The sequence below is a fragment of the Schistocerca nitens genome, chromosome 8 (genome assembly GCF_023898315.1).
Source record: "Schistocerca nitens isolate TAMUIC-IGC-003100 chromosome 8, iqSchNite1.1, whole genome shotgun sequence".
Lineage (NCBI taxonomy): Eukaryota > Metazoa > Arthropoda > Insecta > Orthoptera > Acrididae > Schistocerca > Schistocerca nitens.
In genome coordinates, this window is record NC_064621.1 from 227,628,243 (window position 1) to 227,648,027 (window position 19,785).

The 19,785-nt window shown below is 45.0% G+C and overlaps 1 protein-coding gene across 3 annotated transcripts in view; it reads right to left on the minus strand.

Annotated features, from left to right (window-relative positions):
* Positions 1 to 19,785, minus strand: part of LOC126199330 (outer dense fiber protein 3) — a 123,532-nt gene that overhangs the window by 69,577 nt on the left and 34,170 nt on the right. For all 3 annotated transcript variants that reach the window (XM_049936179.1, XM_049936178.1, XM_049936177.1), the window contains exon 2: positions 11,036 to 11,145. In XM_049936179.1, coding sequence (XP_049792136.1) covers positions 11,036 to 11,144 — 109 coding nt within the window. In that variant the 5' untranslated portion in view covers position 11,145. The remainder of the gene's footprint in view (positions 1 to 11,035; positions 11,146 to 19,785) is intronic.

A 19,785-nucleotide genomic window follows, 5' to 3' on the forward strand; every position in this document is an offset into this window, starting at 1 on the left:
GCCTGTGTCTATGTGCCTGTGGTTCTGTCAGTGTGATCATGTGATGTATCTGACCCCAGGAATGTGTCAATAAAGTTTCCCCTTCCTGGGACAATGAATTCACGGTGTTCTTATTTCAATTTCCAGGAGTGTATTTTATACACATTTTTTATAAAAATACAAAGTGCGACTTATGGCTGTTTTCAAAAACTTGTTAACAGTCGCTCCCCCTGCTAAATTTTTTGAGGGTCAAGGCCATAGAGATCCCCGGACCTGAATCCTACAGAATATGCCAGGGCTGCATTGGGGAAGCGAATTGCATCCCGACACTGCCAGACCTCCGCACCGTTCTTACTGAGAAATAGGATCGACTGCCAAGAGAGTTCTTGTCATCCTGCCTGGTAAGCACCCCATTTCGCGCAGAAATACTGCAGAAGAAAATTGGTGGTAAGTTCCTATGGGACAAAACTGCTGAGGTCATCGGTCCCTAGGCTTACACACTACTTAATCTAACTTACGCTACAGACAACACACAAACACAGACACGCATGCCCGAGGGAGGACTCGAATCTCGGATGAGGGGAGCCGCGCGAGCCGCGGCAAGACGCCAACGACCACGCGGTTACCCCACGCGGCACTGCAGAAGAGGACGGAGAAGCGTAGTGTAGGCAGTCTCTTTAGTAAATATGTTTGCCAATGAAACGCAGTCTATGGTTCGCCTTGCCCTCAACATATTCTATATCATGGTTCCAATATAAGTTGCTAGTAATTGTGATCCATAGGTTTTTAGTTCAACTGCCAGACATTTAATCTGTCTGATTTATCCTGTAACCGAAATTTAACGGATTACTTTTAGTACGCATGTGTATGACCTCACACATTTTATTGTTTACTGTCAATTGTCACTTTTCGCACCATACAGATATCTTGTCTAAATCATTTTCAACTGCTTTGATCTTCTGAGCACTTAACTACACAGCAGATGACAGCATCATTTGCAAATATCGATTGTCCACAGATGTAGAGTTTTGCAGTTAAATGGTCCTGATGGGTGACGAAAAAGACGCATTTGTTTATTTTGTATAGTTTTTATTCGGCTGCAGCCGTTCGACCTCAGTTACTCCCTTAGTGACATTCCAGTCCAAGGGATACCCAGTTTATATTACTGGACTAGAAGAAAGTTCTCCAAGCGAACGACAGTAAAACTGCAAAGCAGTGGAAGCTTGGTGCACGAGAAGGCACGAAATGGGCTCCACTCTGAGAAAGGCTTTCTCTCCATAAGCAGCATGGGCGGCTGTGGAAGCCGGCTCGCCCTGTATGGAAAGACGAGTGGAAAGCCCGAAGCAGCAGAAACGCAGCGGTCGGTGGAACAGGAAAACAGACCAGTTCCCTGGCTACCGCGTCCACGGGCTTTTCGGAGAACTCGCGACAGAGCGGCGGACTGACGTGCGTCTCACGGGACAGCCAAGGAGTTTTACTTGCGCTCTCTCCTTACAAGGCGTGTGCAACTCTCCTAGGAAATCTGTGATTTCACTCGAACGTCGACCAGAATGGCTCGGCTACTTCCCATCTCAGCCCATTCACAAATAATGGCGTGATGTCAAAATGAAATTTTCACTCTACAGCGGAGTACGCGCTAATATGAAACTTCCTGGGAGATTAAAACTCGAAATCGGGACCTTTGCCTTTCGCGGGCAAGTGCTCTACCAAATTAGCTACGCAAGCACGACCCACAACACTTCCTCACAGCTCTACGTCCACCAGTACCTCGTCTCCTACCTTCCAAACTTCACAGAAGCTCTCCCGCTCGCAGGAAGTTTGGAAGGTAGGAGACGAGGTACTGGCGGAAGTAAAGTTGTGAGTCGTGCTTGGATAGCTCACTCGGTAGAGCACTTGCCTACGAAATGCAAAGGTCCCGAGTTCGAGTCTCGGTCCGGCACACAGTTTCAGTCTGCTAGGAAGTTTCAGTACTGTGATAATTTGCTCGAAGAGTAACAAATTAGTTCATGACGTAAAAAATCCTGCCATGCCACAAATTTTCATTTATTTTGTGACTTGGCCTTTTTTTAGAGTTCTTAAAGAGCAGAATTCAAGAGTTATCTCCAGACAGACGTTTAGGAGATAAAGGGAGAGTACAGCTTAAAATTCGGTCAACGTCGAGCCGTTAGAGTCTGAGCGGGAACTCAGTTGGACAATAATTGGAAAATCAGCTGTGGTCCTATTGGAGTGGATTACAGAAGTGCATTGGCTGACAGTAAAGAAATGAAAACAATTACTGTTCTGATAACTTAGATTCGTCGTAGATGGGTAGCATTTTTACCTTAAATTCGTTTATACATAGTGTGTCCATAAAGTCACTTTACAATTTCAAAATTTTATTACAACGGCAGTTGTTGAAATATTTTAACAAAATTTCTTTTATTGTAATGCTGTTTAAAGTTTTTATATATACTAAAATTTTGTGTTTCAGCTACTCTCTTGGCGGAAGGAACTGAGACTCTATAAAATGGCAACTCGTAAAGAGAAGGCACAATGTGTGTCCTGGTTTATTGAGACAAAATCGGATGTTCAGACTCAACGAAACTTCAGAACGAAGTATGGAAGAGATCCACCATCGATTCCTTCAATCCGTGCATGGCACAAAAAACATATGGAGATATGGACTGTCGGATAAAGGGAGGAGCGGGCGACCAAGAACATCCGAGGAAAACATCGATCGCATTTTAAATGCCTTCACTCGTTCACCTACGAAGTCCATCCGCACTGCTGCCAGACAGTTGCAAGTACCACGTTCAACTGTACAAGAACTCACCATTGTGCGCTTACAAAGTGCAACTGCTACAGACACTTGAGCCAAATGACAAGCCAAAACGGACAGAGTTTGCACTCAACATGCAGGAACGCTTTCCGGAGGATGAAGCATTCCTCAAGCGAGTTTGTTTCAGTGACGAGGCAACTTTTCATGTTTCTGGGACATTAAACAGACACAATGTGAGAATCTGGGGATCTGAACACCCTCATGTGACTAGGAAGCTTCACTGGGATAGTCCAAAATTGAATGTGTGGTGTGGAATCATGTGCAACCGAATAATTGGTCCATTTTTATTCAGCGAGTCAGCAATATTACTGCAGATGTTTACCTCGACCTTCTGACCGAATATGTCGCACCACAACTGATTCACTTGCAACCAACTATCATTTTGCAGCAAGATGGTGCCCAACCACATTGGGGACTGCATGTTCGTCCGTTCCTCAATGAAATATTTCCAGGCAGATGGATTGGGAGGAATGGGCCAATTCCTTGGCCACCGCGTTCGCCAGATATCACTCCCTTGTCTTTTTTACGGGGGTATGTAAGAGATATCGTGCATCAAACACAGATACGGGACACTGCTGACTTGAAGCAAAGGATTCGTAATGCCATTGCCACCACTGATGACGCTTTGCTACAGCGAACACGGCAAGAAATCTAGTACAGTCTTGATGTGCTTCTTGCAACTAAAGGCGCCCATATAGAGGTCTATTAAACACTGACAAAAACTTTTATAAACACTGATTACAATAAAAGAAATGTTGTTAAAATATTTCAACAACTGCCGTTGTAATAAAATTTGGAATTTGTAAACGGACTTTATGGACACAATGTATCTTGTGCTCAAACAAATCTTCAGCTAAAGATGGTTGACTGAATGACCGTGGTGCCTTTTATTTGTATCTGTACAAGGTTCATTCCAACTGTGATTGGCTATATCACTTGTAGATTAACTTATTTACAGGTTTTTCCCTATCGCCACGCTCAGAATCCTGTCAAAATTTGGAGTACTTAATAATTTCCGTGGTTTTCCGTTATATTTATCTCCTACGAAGTAACTACATCATCAGTGAACAATTTGTTGTCAGCTGCTACCAAGACATTATTATACAGTGTTAACAGTATTGTCTTTATCACTCTGTTTTGCACACTCTATGTTACCTCTATATCTCTTCAAGATGGTACTTGTCTGACTTCCAATTCTTAAGCCAATCAGAAATCTTGGTAAATGTCTCTTATTAACTGTTTTTACTTAATGTCCGAAACGTACTGTACCCAAACGTCCAGGTATATCAGACCATAGGGGATAGTTTGTAGAGTTTCCGTTCGACTGTGTCCTGGGAAAAATAACGGGATTTAGGCTCACTAAGTGACTAAATGAGCTGGAGCTATGGTAGACGCTGAATTCAGTAGATTACTTCAAGAGACACTAGGACTATTTCTCATTTAAGATTCATGTCAATTCATTTCCAAAACTGAGCGATTATTTCGTCTCTGAAGACAATACAGTACACTCTAAAAACAGGCAATTATCGGCCAAACTACATAATCAGACCAGGACTCAATAATTGGTTGTTTAATGTATGTAAGTGGCCAGAACAACTGCGGCTTTTTTATGACATTGCCCTAACATAAGGAACTTTCAGCAATGCCTAAATTAACCATTGCATCCTTCTGTCCCAGTTAGCACATTCAGAATTAAGAGCTTTCAGTTACGGTACGTGTAATTGCTTGCTCCACATCCTATGTAAGGGATAATAAACGCAGACAAACATCTGTAGCAGAAAATTGTGCACCTGAAACTACAGGAGAATTTTTGAAAGCGATAGGTCCAGACTAACCGCAATAAGTTTCATATTCTTTATTACGACAGCTGTTTCGGCTTTATTGAAGTTCCCAAATAACCTGCAAAGAACAATGGTGAAATTATCTACACATATGATGATTGTCCATATGAATAATTATACACTGGCACTTACTTCTAGTTTGATTTGTCGCCCATATTTCATCTATAGTAAACTGTCGTTGTCCAATTCGTAGAGATTACGCGACATGTAGTAATTATAAACGTATGGAACACATTTTGTCACTTATTTGATAGCTCTTTCGTATAAAGTACGATTTAACATTTATTTGACAAATAAGTGACAAACTGAATTCCATACATTTATGATTACTGCATGGCACGTCGTATCTACGAATTGGAAAACAACAGTTTGCTATAGGTACAATATGGACGTCAACTCAAACTAGACGTAAGTACCAATGTATAATTATTCATATAGACAACCACCATATGTGTATATAATTTCACCAGTGCTATTCACAGGTTATTTCAGAATGGCAATAAAGCCGAAACAGCTACCGTAATAAAGAATATTAAACTTATAGCACCTAGTCTGGACCTAATCTTTTCAAAATATCGTATTTTGACGTGTACTGCTCTGCGGGCCCAATCGAAATGAGAATTCGCACAATCCTAAAAAACAGAATACAAAATAAAAATGTATGGGCTGTTTCTAATTATTGGGAAAGCATCGTATACCCATAATAACAAGAATCTTTCTTCTCTTAGTCACATAGGAGACACTCTACAAGAAGATACGGTGTAAGTAATGAGGAGGAAAACTGCGAGTGAGAAGCAGGTGTCGGCTAACAGCTGCCCGGCGTTTTCCCGTGATCGGGTCGCGCGGGCATCGAACCCAGGCCTCGGTGCCGGTGAGCCGCCTGCTCCAGGCGGTCGGACAACAAAGCGAACCACCATGCCCGCGAAGGTCGGCCGGGTGTTTTACCGATGAAACCGCACCTGGAAAGAGTAGTCCGCGAGACACGGCCGCAGGTTTACTCGTGTCATTACTAGCAATAGTTGGTGGCGCCAGAGTAACGAGGACACAAACGCGAGCGGCGGCTGTTCAAATGGCCCTGAGCACTATGCGACTTAACTGCTAAGGTCATTAGTCGCCTAGAACTTAGAACTAATTAAACCTAACTAACCTAAGGACATCACACACATCCATGCCCGAGGCAGGATTCGGACCTGCGACCGTTGCGGTCGCTCGGCTCCAGACTGTAGCGCCTAGAACCGCACGGCCACTCCGGCCGGCAGCGGCGGCTGTTATTCCGCTCATTTAACATGGGTGTTAACACGACCGGAATGGTTGGCAGCAACCACAACAAAATGTCAGTAGAACATCTTGTCTCAAGAAAATAATGAGTGTGCCGGCCGCTGTGCCCGAGCGGTTGCAGGCGCTTCAGCCCAGAGCCTCGCTGCTGCTATGGTCGCAGCTTCGAATCCTGCCTCGGGCATGCATGTGTGTGATGTCCTTAGGTTAGTTAGGTTTAAATAGTTCTAAGTTCTAGAGGACTGATGACCTCAGATGTTGTGTGTGTGTGTGTTGGGGTTTATGGGCGCTCAACATCGAGGTCATCAGCGCCCACCTCAGATGTTAAGTCCCATAGTGCTCAGAGCCATTTGAACCATTTTGAGCCTCGTTACGTGGGCCATCATTACATTTGGATAAACTTCGCCCTTTTCTTTTTTATTTGTGACTGTATGTAAGACCTGCAATTAGCATATATATATATGTGTATGATCACACTTGATAATGACCATGTGGTAGAAATTGGTCATCACATTCCAAATCTCTGCTAGGTGTCTCATGGAGTATGTGCGTGTGACACTAACCAGGTAATTCTTCTGTCAGATGTGTCATTAAGCTTGGCGTCCCATTGGTGATATTCCAAACGAACAAGCTGTACCCCAAAATTCGGTTTCATTCTCTCCATTTCTTTCATGTCTATAATGACGTCTAACAAACAAACACTACACCACGCTGCGCATAGTCACAAGCAGTAATCCATACTATAAACTGATACTCGGTTTCCACTTCTCTAAAGTGTCGGAGGATGGCATCGGCTAACCATCGCAACTGGCCCCTTTCAAAAAAGCAACGAGGAACTGTTGCCCTGCCTTCAAAACTCATCACTGCTGATGGGACTAACTTTGACTTTTAGAGCGCTTTGTTACTCCCCAGAATCCTCTGGAGGTGTAGGTTTTAGTCCTTTTTAACTGTTTGGCATGCAGCATGGAGTTCATCTCGTTGTTTGATTTTAAAAGGTCACTTGAGATACTTTTTCTAAGTCTACTTCAGATAATGATACTATAGTTGGTCGGTGCTGTCCGCAACGTACATATAGTAATCAGAGCATTAGATTCTACGTCAGTACTAACATTCTGTATGTGTCTTAATCGGAAGCAAACCATTCTACACAGGACGCCACTTCTATGACTTACCTGTACCACCGGTCAGTTGTTGTTTGTACTGAGTCGGTAACTATGGTGCGTGCTTCTGTGGTGCACTGACGGTGATGGGAATGGGAGAAGAGGAAGGGTGGAATCCTGTATTTACACGTAGCCTACATCTCTCGAGAAGCCCCAAAAATACAATGTCTTATGACCTGTTATTTCCTTGCCCTGTCAGTATTCGAGTCATCCAGCTCTATGTCAATCGTTATCACATTTCTGTTGATCGGCTAATAACTCGAGACTATTTTAACGAAGACTTCCATTCACATCCACGAATCGAGATGGTGCAGCGGTAAAACACTAGAATCTTATGCGGAAGGACAGCGTTACAAATTCCGGTTTACGTTTTTCTTGACTTTCCTAATGCGCTTGAAGCAAATGCCGGTCTGCTTCCTATGAAAAGACCAAGGTCGATTTCCTTCCCCAAGCAAAATGTTTGCTCCATCTCTAATGATCTCCTCGTCGACTGGACGATAAACTCATATTTCTGTCTTCCTTTCCCTCCACATCAAAGACTCATAGATGGTCGGTTTAAGTCCCACGCGATGCAGTCGGCACTTGGGATGACAAGCTGAGAGGTGTGTCAGAGGCGCTTAAGTGCAAAATATATTTGGAGGATGTATCGTAATTAGTAGCAAAAGCTGACGCCGGCGAATGTCATTCGGAAAAAGTCTTCGCAAAGAAAGAGATTCCAGAGTTTTGGACTAACTTTCTGTTATCTTCAAGGACATTACCTCCTACAGTCCTCCATTTGAGATAGTGCTCCATGAGTACTGGACTCCATGTCGACGGGAGGCTGAACTCTTCACTTCTTTTCCAACAGCTTGCCGTATTCGTCAGAAGAACTGTTAAGCAAATGGCAAAACAACGAATGTGATACTCGAGCCTTGATGTCAACTAGCTGGGGGTTGGGGGGGGGGGGGGGGGATGGGGATCTGACATAATTCAAACGACTTTAGTCACAGTCACAAGAGCTGCTCCTTCTATGTCGTGGCTGCTGCTGGCAGAACAAGCACGGCTCTGTTCCGACATCTGCATAAAACACACACACACAAGTCTCCTCTTGTGTTGGAGAACTCTACTGCGAATGACGGAGCGTTCCACTTGGCCGAGAGTTCGTGCCCGATGGTCAGTCTATTGCGAAGTCTGCCGTTTCAAAATTTATACACTGCTTGCGTAAGCGAGGTAGCTAGCGCACGCGTTATGTAGTGGTTGTTGACATGGTTGGTTCCAAAGCTGGTTGAGGTAAAAACGTTCATCACTAGTTTAAAGTTGATCAATATTTCAGTAACAAAGAGCAGTGTTAGATAAAAGTGCTTTTTTGACTTTTGTGATGGTGGAGTATGCTGCTGAATGTTTTTTCCCAGTAGGGAAACAACTGTTCACTGTGTAGTTACGATACAAGCTGTGTGACACATATCCAGGCGGAGTATATCATTAATTTTTTGCAGATGAGGTAATACGGGCTCCTGGCTGGTGCAGGCTAAATTTAGACTTTGCGTTCATTCTGGCGCCTGTGTCAGTGGAGTAAGGAGCGATGACGGCGAGTTGTTTTTCGATAGTCTGGGTAAGAACGTATGTTGGTGAAACACTGAAAGGCGGACAACCCACCTCATTCGACGGGATCATTAGTAACATACGATACTGAAAATCGTAAAGAAACCGTGGAAGATGATTTCAAACAAAAACTGCAAGTTTTCTCGAATTTAACGTCATAAAAAAGCATTACATTACAAACTATGATCGTATATATTTCGAAACGAAATAATTTCATTGATGAGCCCTCTGGAAGCTCGCGAAATCATCGATGAAAATGATACAAAGGCTGCTCCAATCATTGTAGAGGTTTCGAAACTGAAAATGTGTTGATAAGCTCTTTTTCTACTACATCCGTAGTGTCTAAACTATCCAAAATTATGAAGATCTTTACCTGGGGGTAAACTAAGGTACACTTTACCAGAGCAATGCCTCTGCGGCACTGTTGCTTTCGTAACTGTATAGTGAACAGCGACTTGCCCCGAGGGAAGAGATTCCGTGACGTAAACAACGAATGAGTAAAGCTATTCGTAAGTAACTCTGGGACTGCAGAAGATGACTGCGAGGAAATTATAAGACATACGGAAATCAGACACACTGTAGTGGATAGAGCACCTTTCCAAGGTTTTAATTCGCGTTACAGGTATTCAATATGGGCACCGTTTGTGACGTGAGAAACGTCAATACCATAGTCAAATTCTTGCCACACACGTCATAACACGTTATGGTCACATTAATTATATTTACTTCAGTTTGAGTGTCAGTGGAGGCAGGAACACACGATCTTTTACTTACCCCATAAGAAGAGATCACACAGACTTAGTCAGATGACCGTGGGGGCCACTGAAGAAGAGGTGAGTCATAATGGTAAGTAAATGCACCTTCATGGTGTTAGTTATAGTATAAGGGGCATTCAAATGAAACCCGGTCACTAGTGTAAAGCAACCGTAATGATTTTATTATCTCAAAAATGTGGTTACACACAGTACACATACTTGCCGGCCGCTATGGCCGAACGGTTCTACGCGCTTCAGCCCGAAACCGTGCTGCTCCTACGGTCGCAGGTTCGAATCCTGCCTCAGGCATGGAAGTGTGTGATGTCCTTAGGTTAGTTAGGTTTAAGTAGTTCTAAGTCTAGGGGACCGATGACCTCAGATGTTAAGTCCCATAGTACTTAGAGCCATTTGAACCAGTTGAACACATACTCAAAAATAGTCACCAAAACTGTCGGCACATTTATCCCATTGCGACACTAGCCGGTCAATTCCATCCTTGAAGAAGCTAGTAGGGCGCTGTCGGATCCAGGCCTGGACCCAGTCACACACTTCGTCGTCCGTTGCGAATCGATGTCCGCGAATAGCTTGTTTTGGAGGTCCAAACACATGAAAGTCACACGCTGAAAGGTCGGGACTACGGTGGATGTTGCAGCGTTTCCCACCGAAACTGCTGCACTGTCATCTTCACCGCATTGGCCGTGTGCGGGCTGGCATTATCATGCAGGAGGATATCGCCACTGGACAACATGCCTCGGCGTTTCGACTTGATGGCTCGTCTAAGGTTCTGTAAAGCATTCACTTCGGCAACCGTTTCCGTTGTGATGACACGAAGAGCCTGTCCAGGATGAACATCGTCTTCCAGTGACTCGCGCTCCTCAAGGAATCGTTTGCGCCATTCCAACAACACTTGAACGACTCTGACTGTACTCACCATACACAACCTTCATCCGCCAATACATTTCACGGTCTCCAAAAATCGAATCACTTCTGCTTACCCGACTGCATGTTCGATAGTTGACGATAACTTGTGTGACCATCTTCTCTTTGGCGTGAAACCACACTGGCGCTACGCAACATCAAACGGTGCGCACGCGTCAGTATCTCTACCAATAGATGGCGTCACCATACGCGCAGTTACGTGGTGCCACCTTACGTACAAGGCGGAGGTAGACGCACTGCAAATGAAATGATCGTACGGCATTGTTGGCCAGGAGACCCCATGCGGAGTGTTCGGCCGCCGAAATTGCAAGTCTTTTTAGCTGACGCCACTTCGGCGACTTGCGAGTCAATGATGATGAAAGACACATCTCAAGGCAGAGAAAATCCCTGACCCCGCCGGGAATCGAACCCGGGACCCCGTGCGCGTGAAGCGAGAACGCTACCGCAAGACAGAGCTGCGGACAGGTAGACGCACTGACCAGTTTTCATTTGAATGAACCTCAGACAATGGCCAGCACCAATGTTGATCCTCCTCATATTTTTCTCTATTTGTAAAACGAATATGGGCCTGCAGTAGTGAATGCCAAACTCTCCATACGTAAAAAGAATGTTATTGTCTTAGACTAACTTGAAATAAATTGTGATGTTAACGCGTCTTGCACCATGGTAGGTAGATGTGGTACTCACCGATGAGGTTGGGTAAGGTGACGCAGGCCGGTCCTGGACCGGAGAACTCCGCGGCGATCGGTCCTCGCCTCTTGGTGGGTGTCCACGGCCTCTGAGTGATGCCTCCCATTCTGCAACACAAGTTATCCACCAGGTGTCAGCTACACTCCACAACCACGACGCCAGGCGGCCTGGCCTAGAGAGAAGCACTCATCCTGTTACAAAGAGGTCAAAAGCACACAACAATGTGCGCAATGTGTAACGCTGGAAATTACACAAGATGCACTAAGTTAGGGTGATTTCTCTAATATTTGTATTACTAAGCCACTGTTCCGGAACCCGGAACCAGTCGCAGGTTGCCTATCAAACGGCTTCCAGGGGAACAAAAATTTTATTTTCATTATTTCGCGTAATTATAAATGCTGTCGTAATATGCTCAATAAGAGCTGTAACCTTACATGAAAGATTTAACGCAGTAACTCGAGTATTGCAGTTATGAACTGTGGTTGGTCTTAAGGCAGGGTAACTGATGGTGCGCAAATGCTTGGACTTTATTCATCCAGTATTTGCCAGTAAGAGAACTTCAAACTTCCAGCTAATTTAACACGTAATTTCAAAACTTAACAAACTTTTTCTCGCTGGTATCTCCCAAAAAAGTGACGAAAGGAAAGAAGTTTATCGCTTAATACGTTTTCGCTTTTCGTGAAATAAAACGGCAGCACATCAGACATGACGTTTCAATTTAGTACTCTTTCAGTACCGATTCTATTCGCAACACAGTTTACAGAGAGTATTCAGATATGCCATTGAATATACCTGCAAAACTATATCATTGTACGACACAATGTATAGGACGAGACCCACGAGAAAGACACGCCGTGGCGCTACGTCGGGCAACACGTGACCCAACAGGTCTTACGAATGCCAGCAACCGTGCCCGGTGGGGAGCAAGTAACTACTTCAGACGAGTTTAGTAATTCTTGACTGAGCGTTTAAAAGCATACAATCTCTCGACAGCACTCGCCAAAGTTAAGACCTTCAGTGGGTACCTATTCCATTACATACTGATTTCCCGCGAGCTCTGCACAGCACCGAGAGTTCGCGAAGTATGTCGGACAAGCCGACTAGTGTGACGTCACAAGTTCGTTGCATGGATCGTTATGTAGTTGGCCCCGGTATAGGAGGTATGACGTCAAAGACACTTACACGCGTGAAAAACTAGCTTCTGCTTATATTGGCACGCAATAAAACTTCAGCTCCATGCATGACGTTTTAATTTACTACTTCTTTACAACTAACTATATTCGGAACGCAGTACAACATATGTCACTGAATGTGCCTGCAAAATTGTATCATTGTACGAACCGAGCGAAGTGGCGCATTGGTTAGCACTTTGGACTCGCACTCGGGAGGACTACTGTTGAAACCCGCGTCCGGCCATCCAAAAAATGGCTCTGAGCACTATGGGACTTAACTTCTAAGGTCATCAGTCCCCTAGAACTTAGAACTACTTAAACCAAACTAACCTAAGGACATCACACACATCCATGCCCGAGGCAGGATTCGAACCTGAGACCGAAGCGGTCGCGCGGTTCCCGACTGTAGCACCTAGAAACGCTCGGCCACCCCAGCCGGCCCCGGACATCCAGATTTGGGTTTTCCGTGAGTGATTTCCCTAAATCACTCCAGGCAAATGCCGGGATGGTTCCTTCGAAGGGTCGATTTCCTTCCCTGACCTTGACACAATCAGAGCGTGTGCTCAGTCTCTAATGAGATCGATGTCAACGGGACGTTAAACCCAGTCTTTCTTCCTTTTTTCATTGATCGACATTGCTTTTGCCTAAAACTGAGCGCAGAGTACCCAGCCTTTGGCTCTTCGAAAGTGAAATATTTGAGGCGCATTTCGTTTCCATCGTCCTTATTAAATATTAGATTCATTTGAAGATAACAAAAAATATAGTATGATGCACTTAATGTTAAAGGACATCGTTAGAAAACTACGTCCGGATATTCGCATTTCTCCATTTCCGTTCTCGACCTGCTATGGATAAATAAGCGAGAAACTATGACAAAGTATTAAACGATGTCAAATAGTATACTGACAATAGTGTCTACCTTTCATGATGGCGCCTAAACGGGGTATAGCCCATTCAGAAAACTAAGTTAGCAGTGTAACTAGCTGAGAGACAAGCAATATTGTTAAATCGAATGTTAAATGGCGCGGTATCCTATGTTTGTGTCCGTGTGAAGTAGACTCGTCAAAAATCAAACTGCCCTAGAAGAGTCCACATGAAACATTGACCTTCGTGATGTAAAAACAATTACTTTATTGTTATTCAAAATTCTGTACTAATCTTATGGAAGCTTATGTGAAGCAACTTTTCACATCCAAAACACAATTGCTGACGCATTTTCACTGACAATATTTGCTACGATCACTTGTGAAGTAACTACGTCGACAGTTTCTTTGCCAGGTAGAGCTTATGAACCGCAACACTATTAACAATAAACACTTAACTATAATTCCCCACTCCGATTTTGCACTAGTCTTTCAGTTACGTAACTTTAAACGCAATTTCTGTGCCATACGAGTCAGAAGTCACTTTATTAATGACGCAACGAACTCATTTCACGCATATTCCAATATAAACAAACTTAAAACGTAGTGTGGCCGTGAAGGTGTCACGTACTCTTACGGCGATCTCCCTCCACCTCCCCTCGGCTGTGAACAATCGGCCGCTTTTCATCCGCGCTTTTGCTGGTTCATGGCCGCCGATCATCAGTTTCCGCGCTGTTCGTGAAAGAAATAGGCTCACATGGCTCTAAGCACTATGGGACTTAACATCTGAGGTCATCGGTCCTCTAGACTTAGAACTACTTAAACCTAACTAATCTAAGGACGTCACACACATCTATGCCCGAGTCAGGAAAATTCGAACCTGCGTCCGTAGCAACAGCGCGGTTCCGGACTGAAGCGTCTAGAACCGCTCGGCCACAGCGGCCGGCGTGTTCGTGAAAACCCTCGTTTCTTGTCATAACACATGTGCAGTGGAAGTCTTAGCAGTTTTAGTGCATTATGATTAGCTGGCTTAATGCCTGCGTTTATTACAATTTAGTCAGCATGTAATCCACTCTGTCGGTGTATCTTTTGTTATTTATGTACCGTTTGTCATATCCAGCGTATACTCTAGAAGTCTTCCTTACTTAATGATAATACATCCTCGTATCATTCGTAATGATCAAAATAACCAATAAGGCAGAAATAAATTTTGTTTTACACAACTGGAGGTGAACGAAGCGTTAACGCGTCGCCGCCGCGATTGTGGGAAGCAAGCCTGCTCCGGATGGAATCCGCTTCGCGGGTTAACGACGAGGTCAGTTTAGCTGGCTAGCCTAGATGTGGTTTTCAGGTGGTTTCCCACATACAAAGTGCTGCGAAGTTGCGGAGTGAATTTAAAAGAATCGTGTTTCTCCCACAGACACTATATGTTGTGAGTTAGCGTGTTGAGTAATTACAAAACGTTTTCCGTTTGCAACTGAAAGCAAGATACCAAATGTAGTTCTTAACAAGAATCTTTGTAAATTTGATGATTTACTGCAAATTTATTTCCATTTCAGGAAAAAACTGGTAAAATGGTCAAGAGCAAGCGAAGCGGGTCATTCTCAGCCCATGCGTGGATAACAGACACAGGCTTCTGTTCTTCCATACCGGTTTACCAGTGAAAAAGGTCTCATGCTCATGGAATGCATATGGGGGATCAGATGCAAGAATCTTGCATCGCCGCTCGTGGAGGCTATTTGCCGTTGCCATCATCCGATCTGTTCCGAAATGTCAGTTGTGTTGCTGTGCCGCGCGGTTGAATTTGAGGAATGCTTGTACAGTGTAGTGTTGGGTTTCGTGCTGTAATGGATGAAGGGACTGGAAGGGATGAAACCGGCGCTGCCACATAGCCTGCCTCTCGCGTCCAATAGAGGCCCATTCTGCTACAGAGCGTCCCATCACCGCTACGCGAGGTGCCTCAGAAATAGCACATTGGTACTTAACCTGCCACATAGTCAAGACGCGTTGGCTTGTCATGGTAGTGGCCTACTCCTAGCGAATAGCACGAAGGGTCCGCCGAGCTTAACGTCCTTATTCCACGGACGGATCATGGTCTCACTTCATGAGAGAAGGAAGGAAGAGTTTAGCGTCCGCCACCTCGCTCGGTTCAGCAGACGCGCCACCTCGCTCGGTTCAGCAGAGACTGTTTAGAATTTTGGAATTTAACTCAGGAAAATGGAATAAAGTTTGGTGATCAGCATAACGCCCCAATCACATAAACCCTAATAAACAACCCTTTGTTGTAAAAGAAGTAGGTAAATTAGTCATCCTGACAGTGACGACAGCTACTGACGACAAAATTTACACTTGTGATAATTTGATCAACAGGAATGTCATGTGAATAATAATATTTATCATGAAATAGAGACTGAATGAAAGAATATGATAGGATACGCAACAAAAACATCAAAGAAAGAATTGCAAAATAATTAATAACGAAGGTTAAAGCCCAGATGGTAAATTGGCCAAAGATAACATTTGCCATTGAAGAGAATTGTGGCCGCATCGAAAAGGAAGTTCGATGTGATTACAATGTAACTCGGAAATGGAAATGTTAGCTTCAGTTGCTATCTAGTCGCTCTCCAGCACTATTGCGATAGTAGCATGCATGTAAGCGCTGCTAGATTGTTTTAAGCTAATCGGAAGTTTGAAAGTTTGCAATATCGACTGAAGTATAATTCAGAAGTTATACTAAAGCAGTCATCTTTACCGTTAGCAAGATAACGGAATACGGAGACTAACGATGAAATTAAATCGTGTGAGATTTGTGATGGGACTTAACCTTCGCGATACTGAATAAGCACGAACATTCAGAGACACTGAAAAAGAAAGATCGCCGACGGAAAAACTATTATTAGTCTCGAGTAGGTAACAGACAAACGCAAACACGAAGAACGTACAATTGCGCCGAGTTGTCAGAAGTTGTCGTCAACGAAAGGATTACTAATAAAAACGGAAGCAATTCCCTGAGAGAAATCGGTGTGCTTGCTCAGCGTAGGGACAATTAATTACAAAGAACAATAAAATTGAATTCAAACTTCTATTCTTCATGTCGCCTACATAACTGAATAGACATTATCACGTGTATTAGTGACAATTCAAAAAATGGTTCAAATGGCTCTGAGCACTATGGGACTCAACTTCTGAGGTCATTAGTCCCCTAGAACTTAGAACTAGTTAAACCTAACCTAAGGACATCACACACATCCATGCCCGAGGCAGGATTAGAACCTGCGACCGTAGCGGTCTCGAGTGACAATTAATTGACTATTAGAATATTATGAAGTGAAAAGTGAATTCATGGTTATTTAAAAGTGAACAGTCATCGATTTGCCCCAAGATTACGACGCATTCTGAACATTGCTTAAGTATATGTTATCTCTGGAATTACGCCGTGTAGTTATTGAACACGCAACGTAACGACGTCTTGACGACGGAATAACAATTTCTCAACATCCTCGCAATGCCATAATGTGGCCACGACTTGGGTAATGAATTGAAGATTCAAGACTTTATATTATTAATATTCAACATCCATTATCTAACCGGACATAATAAAAAGAACTACAGTTAGCCAGTTCGCGCAAGATGAAAAGTCTGTCGCGGACTCACAACAAATGAAAACAGGTGGTCATCATTTCAGGTAAAGGGAGTCATCGCGTCATCGAGGTGTGCAATTGCCGCGTTTATCAGTGAAGAAGCAAGAGCGGCTTACACACTTCGACGCGCTGCTCTATCGAAATATTGACATTAATCACGAAAGACGGTATCTGAAATATGACTAAACCACGCGAGGAGTTTTTCTACTAGTTACAGGGTGGTGTCTTGAGCGTCGGACGCCGTTCCACGTCGTACCGACTGGGGCAACCATCACCACCGAGTCGTGTCAACTCTAAGGAGACGCAGACGTCCCATCAGGAACTTTACGAACCATCACTCCTCCCCTTGCGGGCCAAATACTAGGAGTGAAAAAATTCCACCACCTGGATTCGTACCGACTTACATCCGAGTCAAGCATCGGCACACAATCGTGCGTTAGTGACATCACTTACGGAGACAGGTACCACTTCACGACGTAGATAAAATCACACGAAGTTATGTGAAAACGTCTTTCTTATAATAACACTTTAATGCATAGGCTCTTCAGTCCGAACCACGCGGCTGCTACGGTCGCAGGTTCGAATCCTGCCTCGGGCATGGATGTGTGTGATGTCCTTAGGTTAGTTAGGTATAAGTATTTCTAAGTATAGGGGACTGATGACCTCAGATATTAAGTCCCATAGTGCTTAGAGCCATTTGAACCATTTTAATGCATAAGTAAAATGACGTAAAACTATGCGAAAACATTTTCACAATGCACACAAACTCAGACCGACAGTGGAGCTTACCAACGAAACTGAAAGTTTTAGTTAGTACACTCGACCGTCACTGGAAAAAAAAGTTTTCACATAACTTTACATGATTTTACTTACGTAGTAATGTGGTATAGCAAGATACCAGTGGTTGTCGGCTACCCCTTCCGTACATGGACGAATTTAAGCGAATCGATATAGATGCGATTAGTTTCCCACATAAATCTGATGACGGGAAATGTATGTTGATATCCATCATGTGTGTTGTAACAGAGCGCAGTCTGAGGAAGTTTGTAATCTTTCACACAATAAAACCGTGACGTTTTCGTTTAAAACTAACCGACAGTGGATACGTGAATACACATAGGAGATTTATAAGTGGATTTAGCTAGCGTGCAGACTTCCAGCGTGATCTTCCTCGTAGTGTTAGCTTGTGGGGCACAAAGGTGAGCCAGGCTAGGATCAACTCCGCACCGGACAGAGTGTGGCTTTTAGGCTGTTTCCTACACTCGTTTAGGCAAATGCTGAACTGGTCCCCAAACAAAATACACTCCTGGAAATGGAAAAAAGAACACATTGACACCGGTGTGTCAGACCCACCATACATGCTCCGGACACTGCGAGAGGGCTGTACAAGCAATGATCACACGCACGGCACAGCGGACACACCAGGAACCGCGGTGTTGGCCGTCGAATGGCACTAGCTGCGCAGCATTTGTGCACCGCCGCCGTCAGTGTCAGCCAGTTTGCCGTGGCATACGGAGCTCCATCGCAGTCTTTAACACTGGTAGCATGCCGCGACAGCGTGGACGTGAACCGTATGTGCAGTTGACGGACTTTGAGCGAGGGCGTATAGTGGGCATGCGGGAGGCCGGGTGGACGTACCGCCGAATTGCTCAACACGTGGGGCGTGAGGTCTCCACAGTACATCGATGTTGTCGCCAGTGGTCGGCGGAAGGTGCACGTGCCCGTCGACCTGGGACCGGACCGCAGCGACGCACGGATGCACGCCAAGACCGTAGGATCCTACGCAGTGCCGTAGGGGACCGCACCGCCACTTCCCAGCAAATTAGGGACACTGTTGCTCCTGGGGTATCGGCGAGGACCATGCGCAACCGTCTCCATGAAGCTGGGCTACGGTCCCGCACACCGTTAGGCCGTCTTCCGCTCACGCCCCAACATCGTGCAGCCCGCCTCCAGTGGTGTCGCGACAGGCGTGAATGGAGGGACGAATGGAGACGTGTCGTCTTCAGCGATGAGAGTCGCTTCTGCCTTGGTGCCAATGATGGTCGTATGCGTGTTTGGCGCCGTGCGGGTGTGCGCCACAATCAGGACTGCATACGACCGAGGCACACAGGGCCAACACCCGGCATCATGGTGTGGGGAGCGATCTCCTACACTGGCCGTACACCACTGGTGATCGTCGAGGGGACACTGAATAGTGCACGGTACATCCAAACCGTCATCGAACCCATCGTTCTACCATTCCTAGACCGGCAAGGGAACTTGCTGTTCCAACAGGACAATGCACGTCCGCATGTATCCCGTGCCACCCAACGTGCTCTAGAAGGTGTAAGTCAACTACCCTGGCCAGCAAGATCTCCGGATCTGTCCCCCATTGAGCATGTTTGGAACTGGATGAAGCGTCGTCTCACGCGGTCTGCACGTCCAGCACGAACGCTGGTCCAACTGAGGCGCCAGGTGGAAATGGCATGGCAAGCCGTTCCACAGGACTACATCCAGCGTCTCTACGATCGTCTCCATGGGAGAATAGCAGCCTGCATTGCTGCGAAAGGTGGATATACACTGTACTAGTGCCGACATTGTGCATGCTCTGTTGCCTGTGTCTATGTGCCTGTGGTTCTGTCAGTGTGATCATGTGATGTATCTGACCCCAGGAATGTGTCAATAAAGTTTCCCCTTCCTGGGACAATGAATTCACGGTGTTCTTATTTCAATTTCCAGGAGTGTATGATCACACACAGCAAATGGTTCAAATGGCTCTGAGCACTATGGGACGCAACTGCTGTGGTCATCAGTCCCCTAGAACTTAGAACTACTTAAACCTAACTAACCTAAGGACATCACACACATCCATGCCCGAGGCAGGATTCGAACCTGCGACCGTGGCAGTCGCACGGTTCCGGACTGCGCGCCTAGAACCGCGAGACCACCGCGGCCGGCGTTCACACACAGCAATTCAGAGACAGGCGGTAAACACGACTTCCCTCCTTTAGGTAACCGGCAGCTGCAGCGACAGGAAGGGTATGCGACGGCAAAGTTAAATAAATTTGCCAAAACTTGAGAACAGCGGAGTC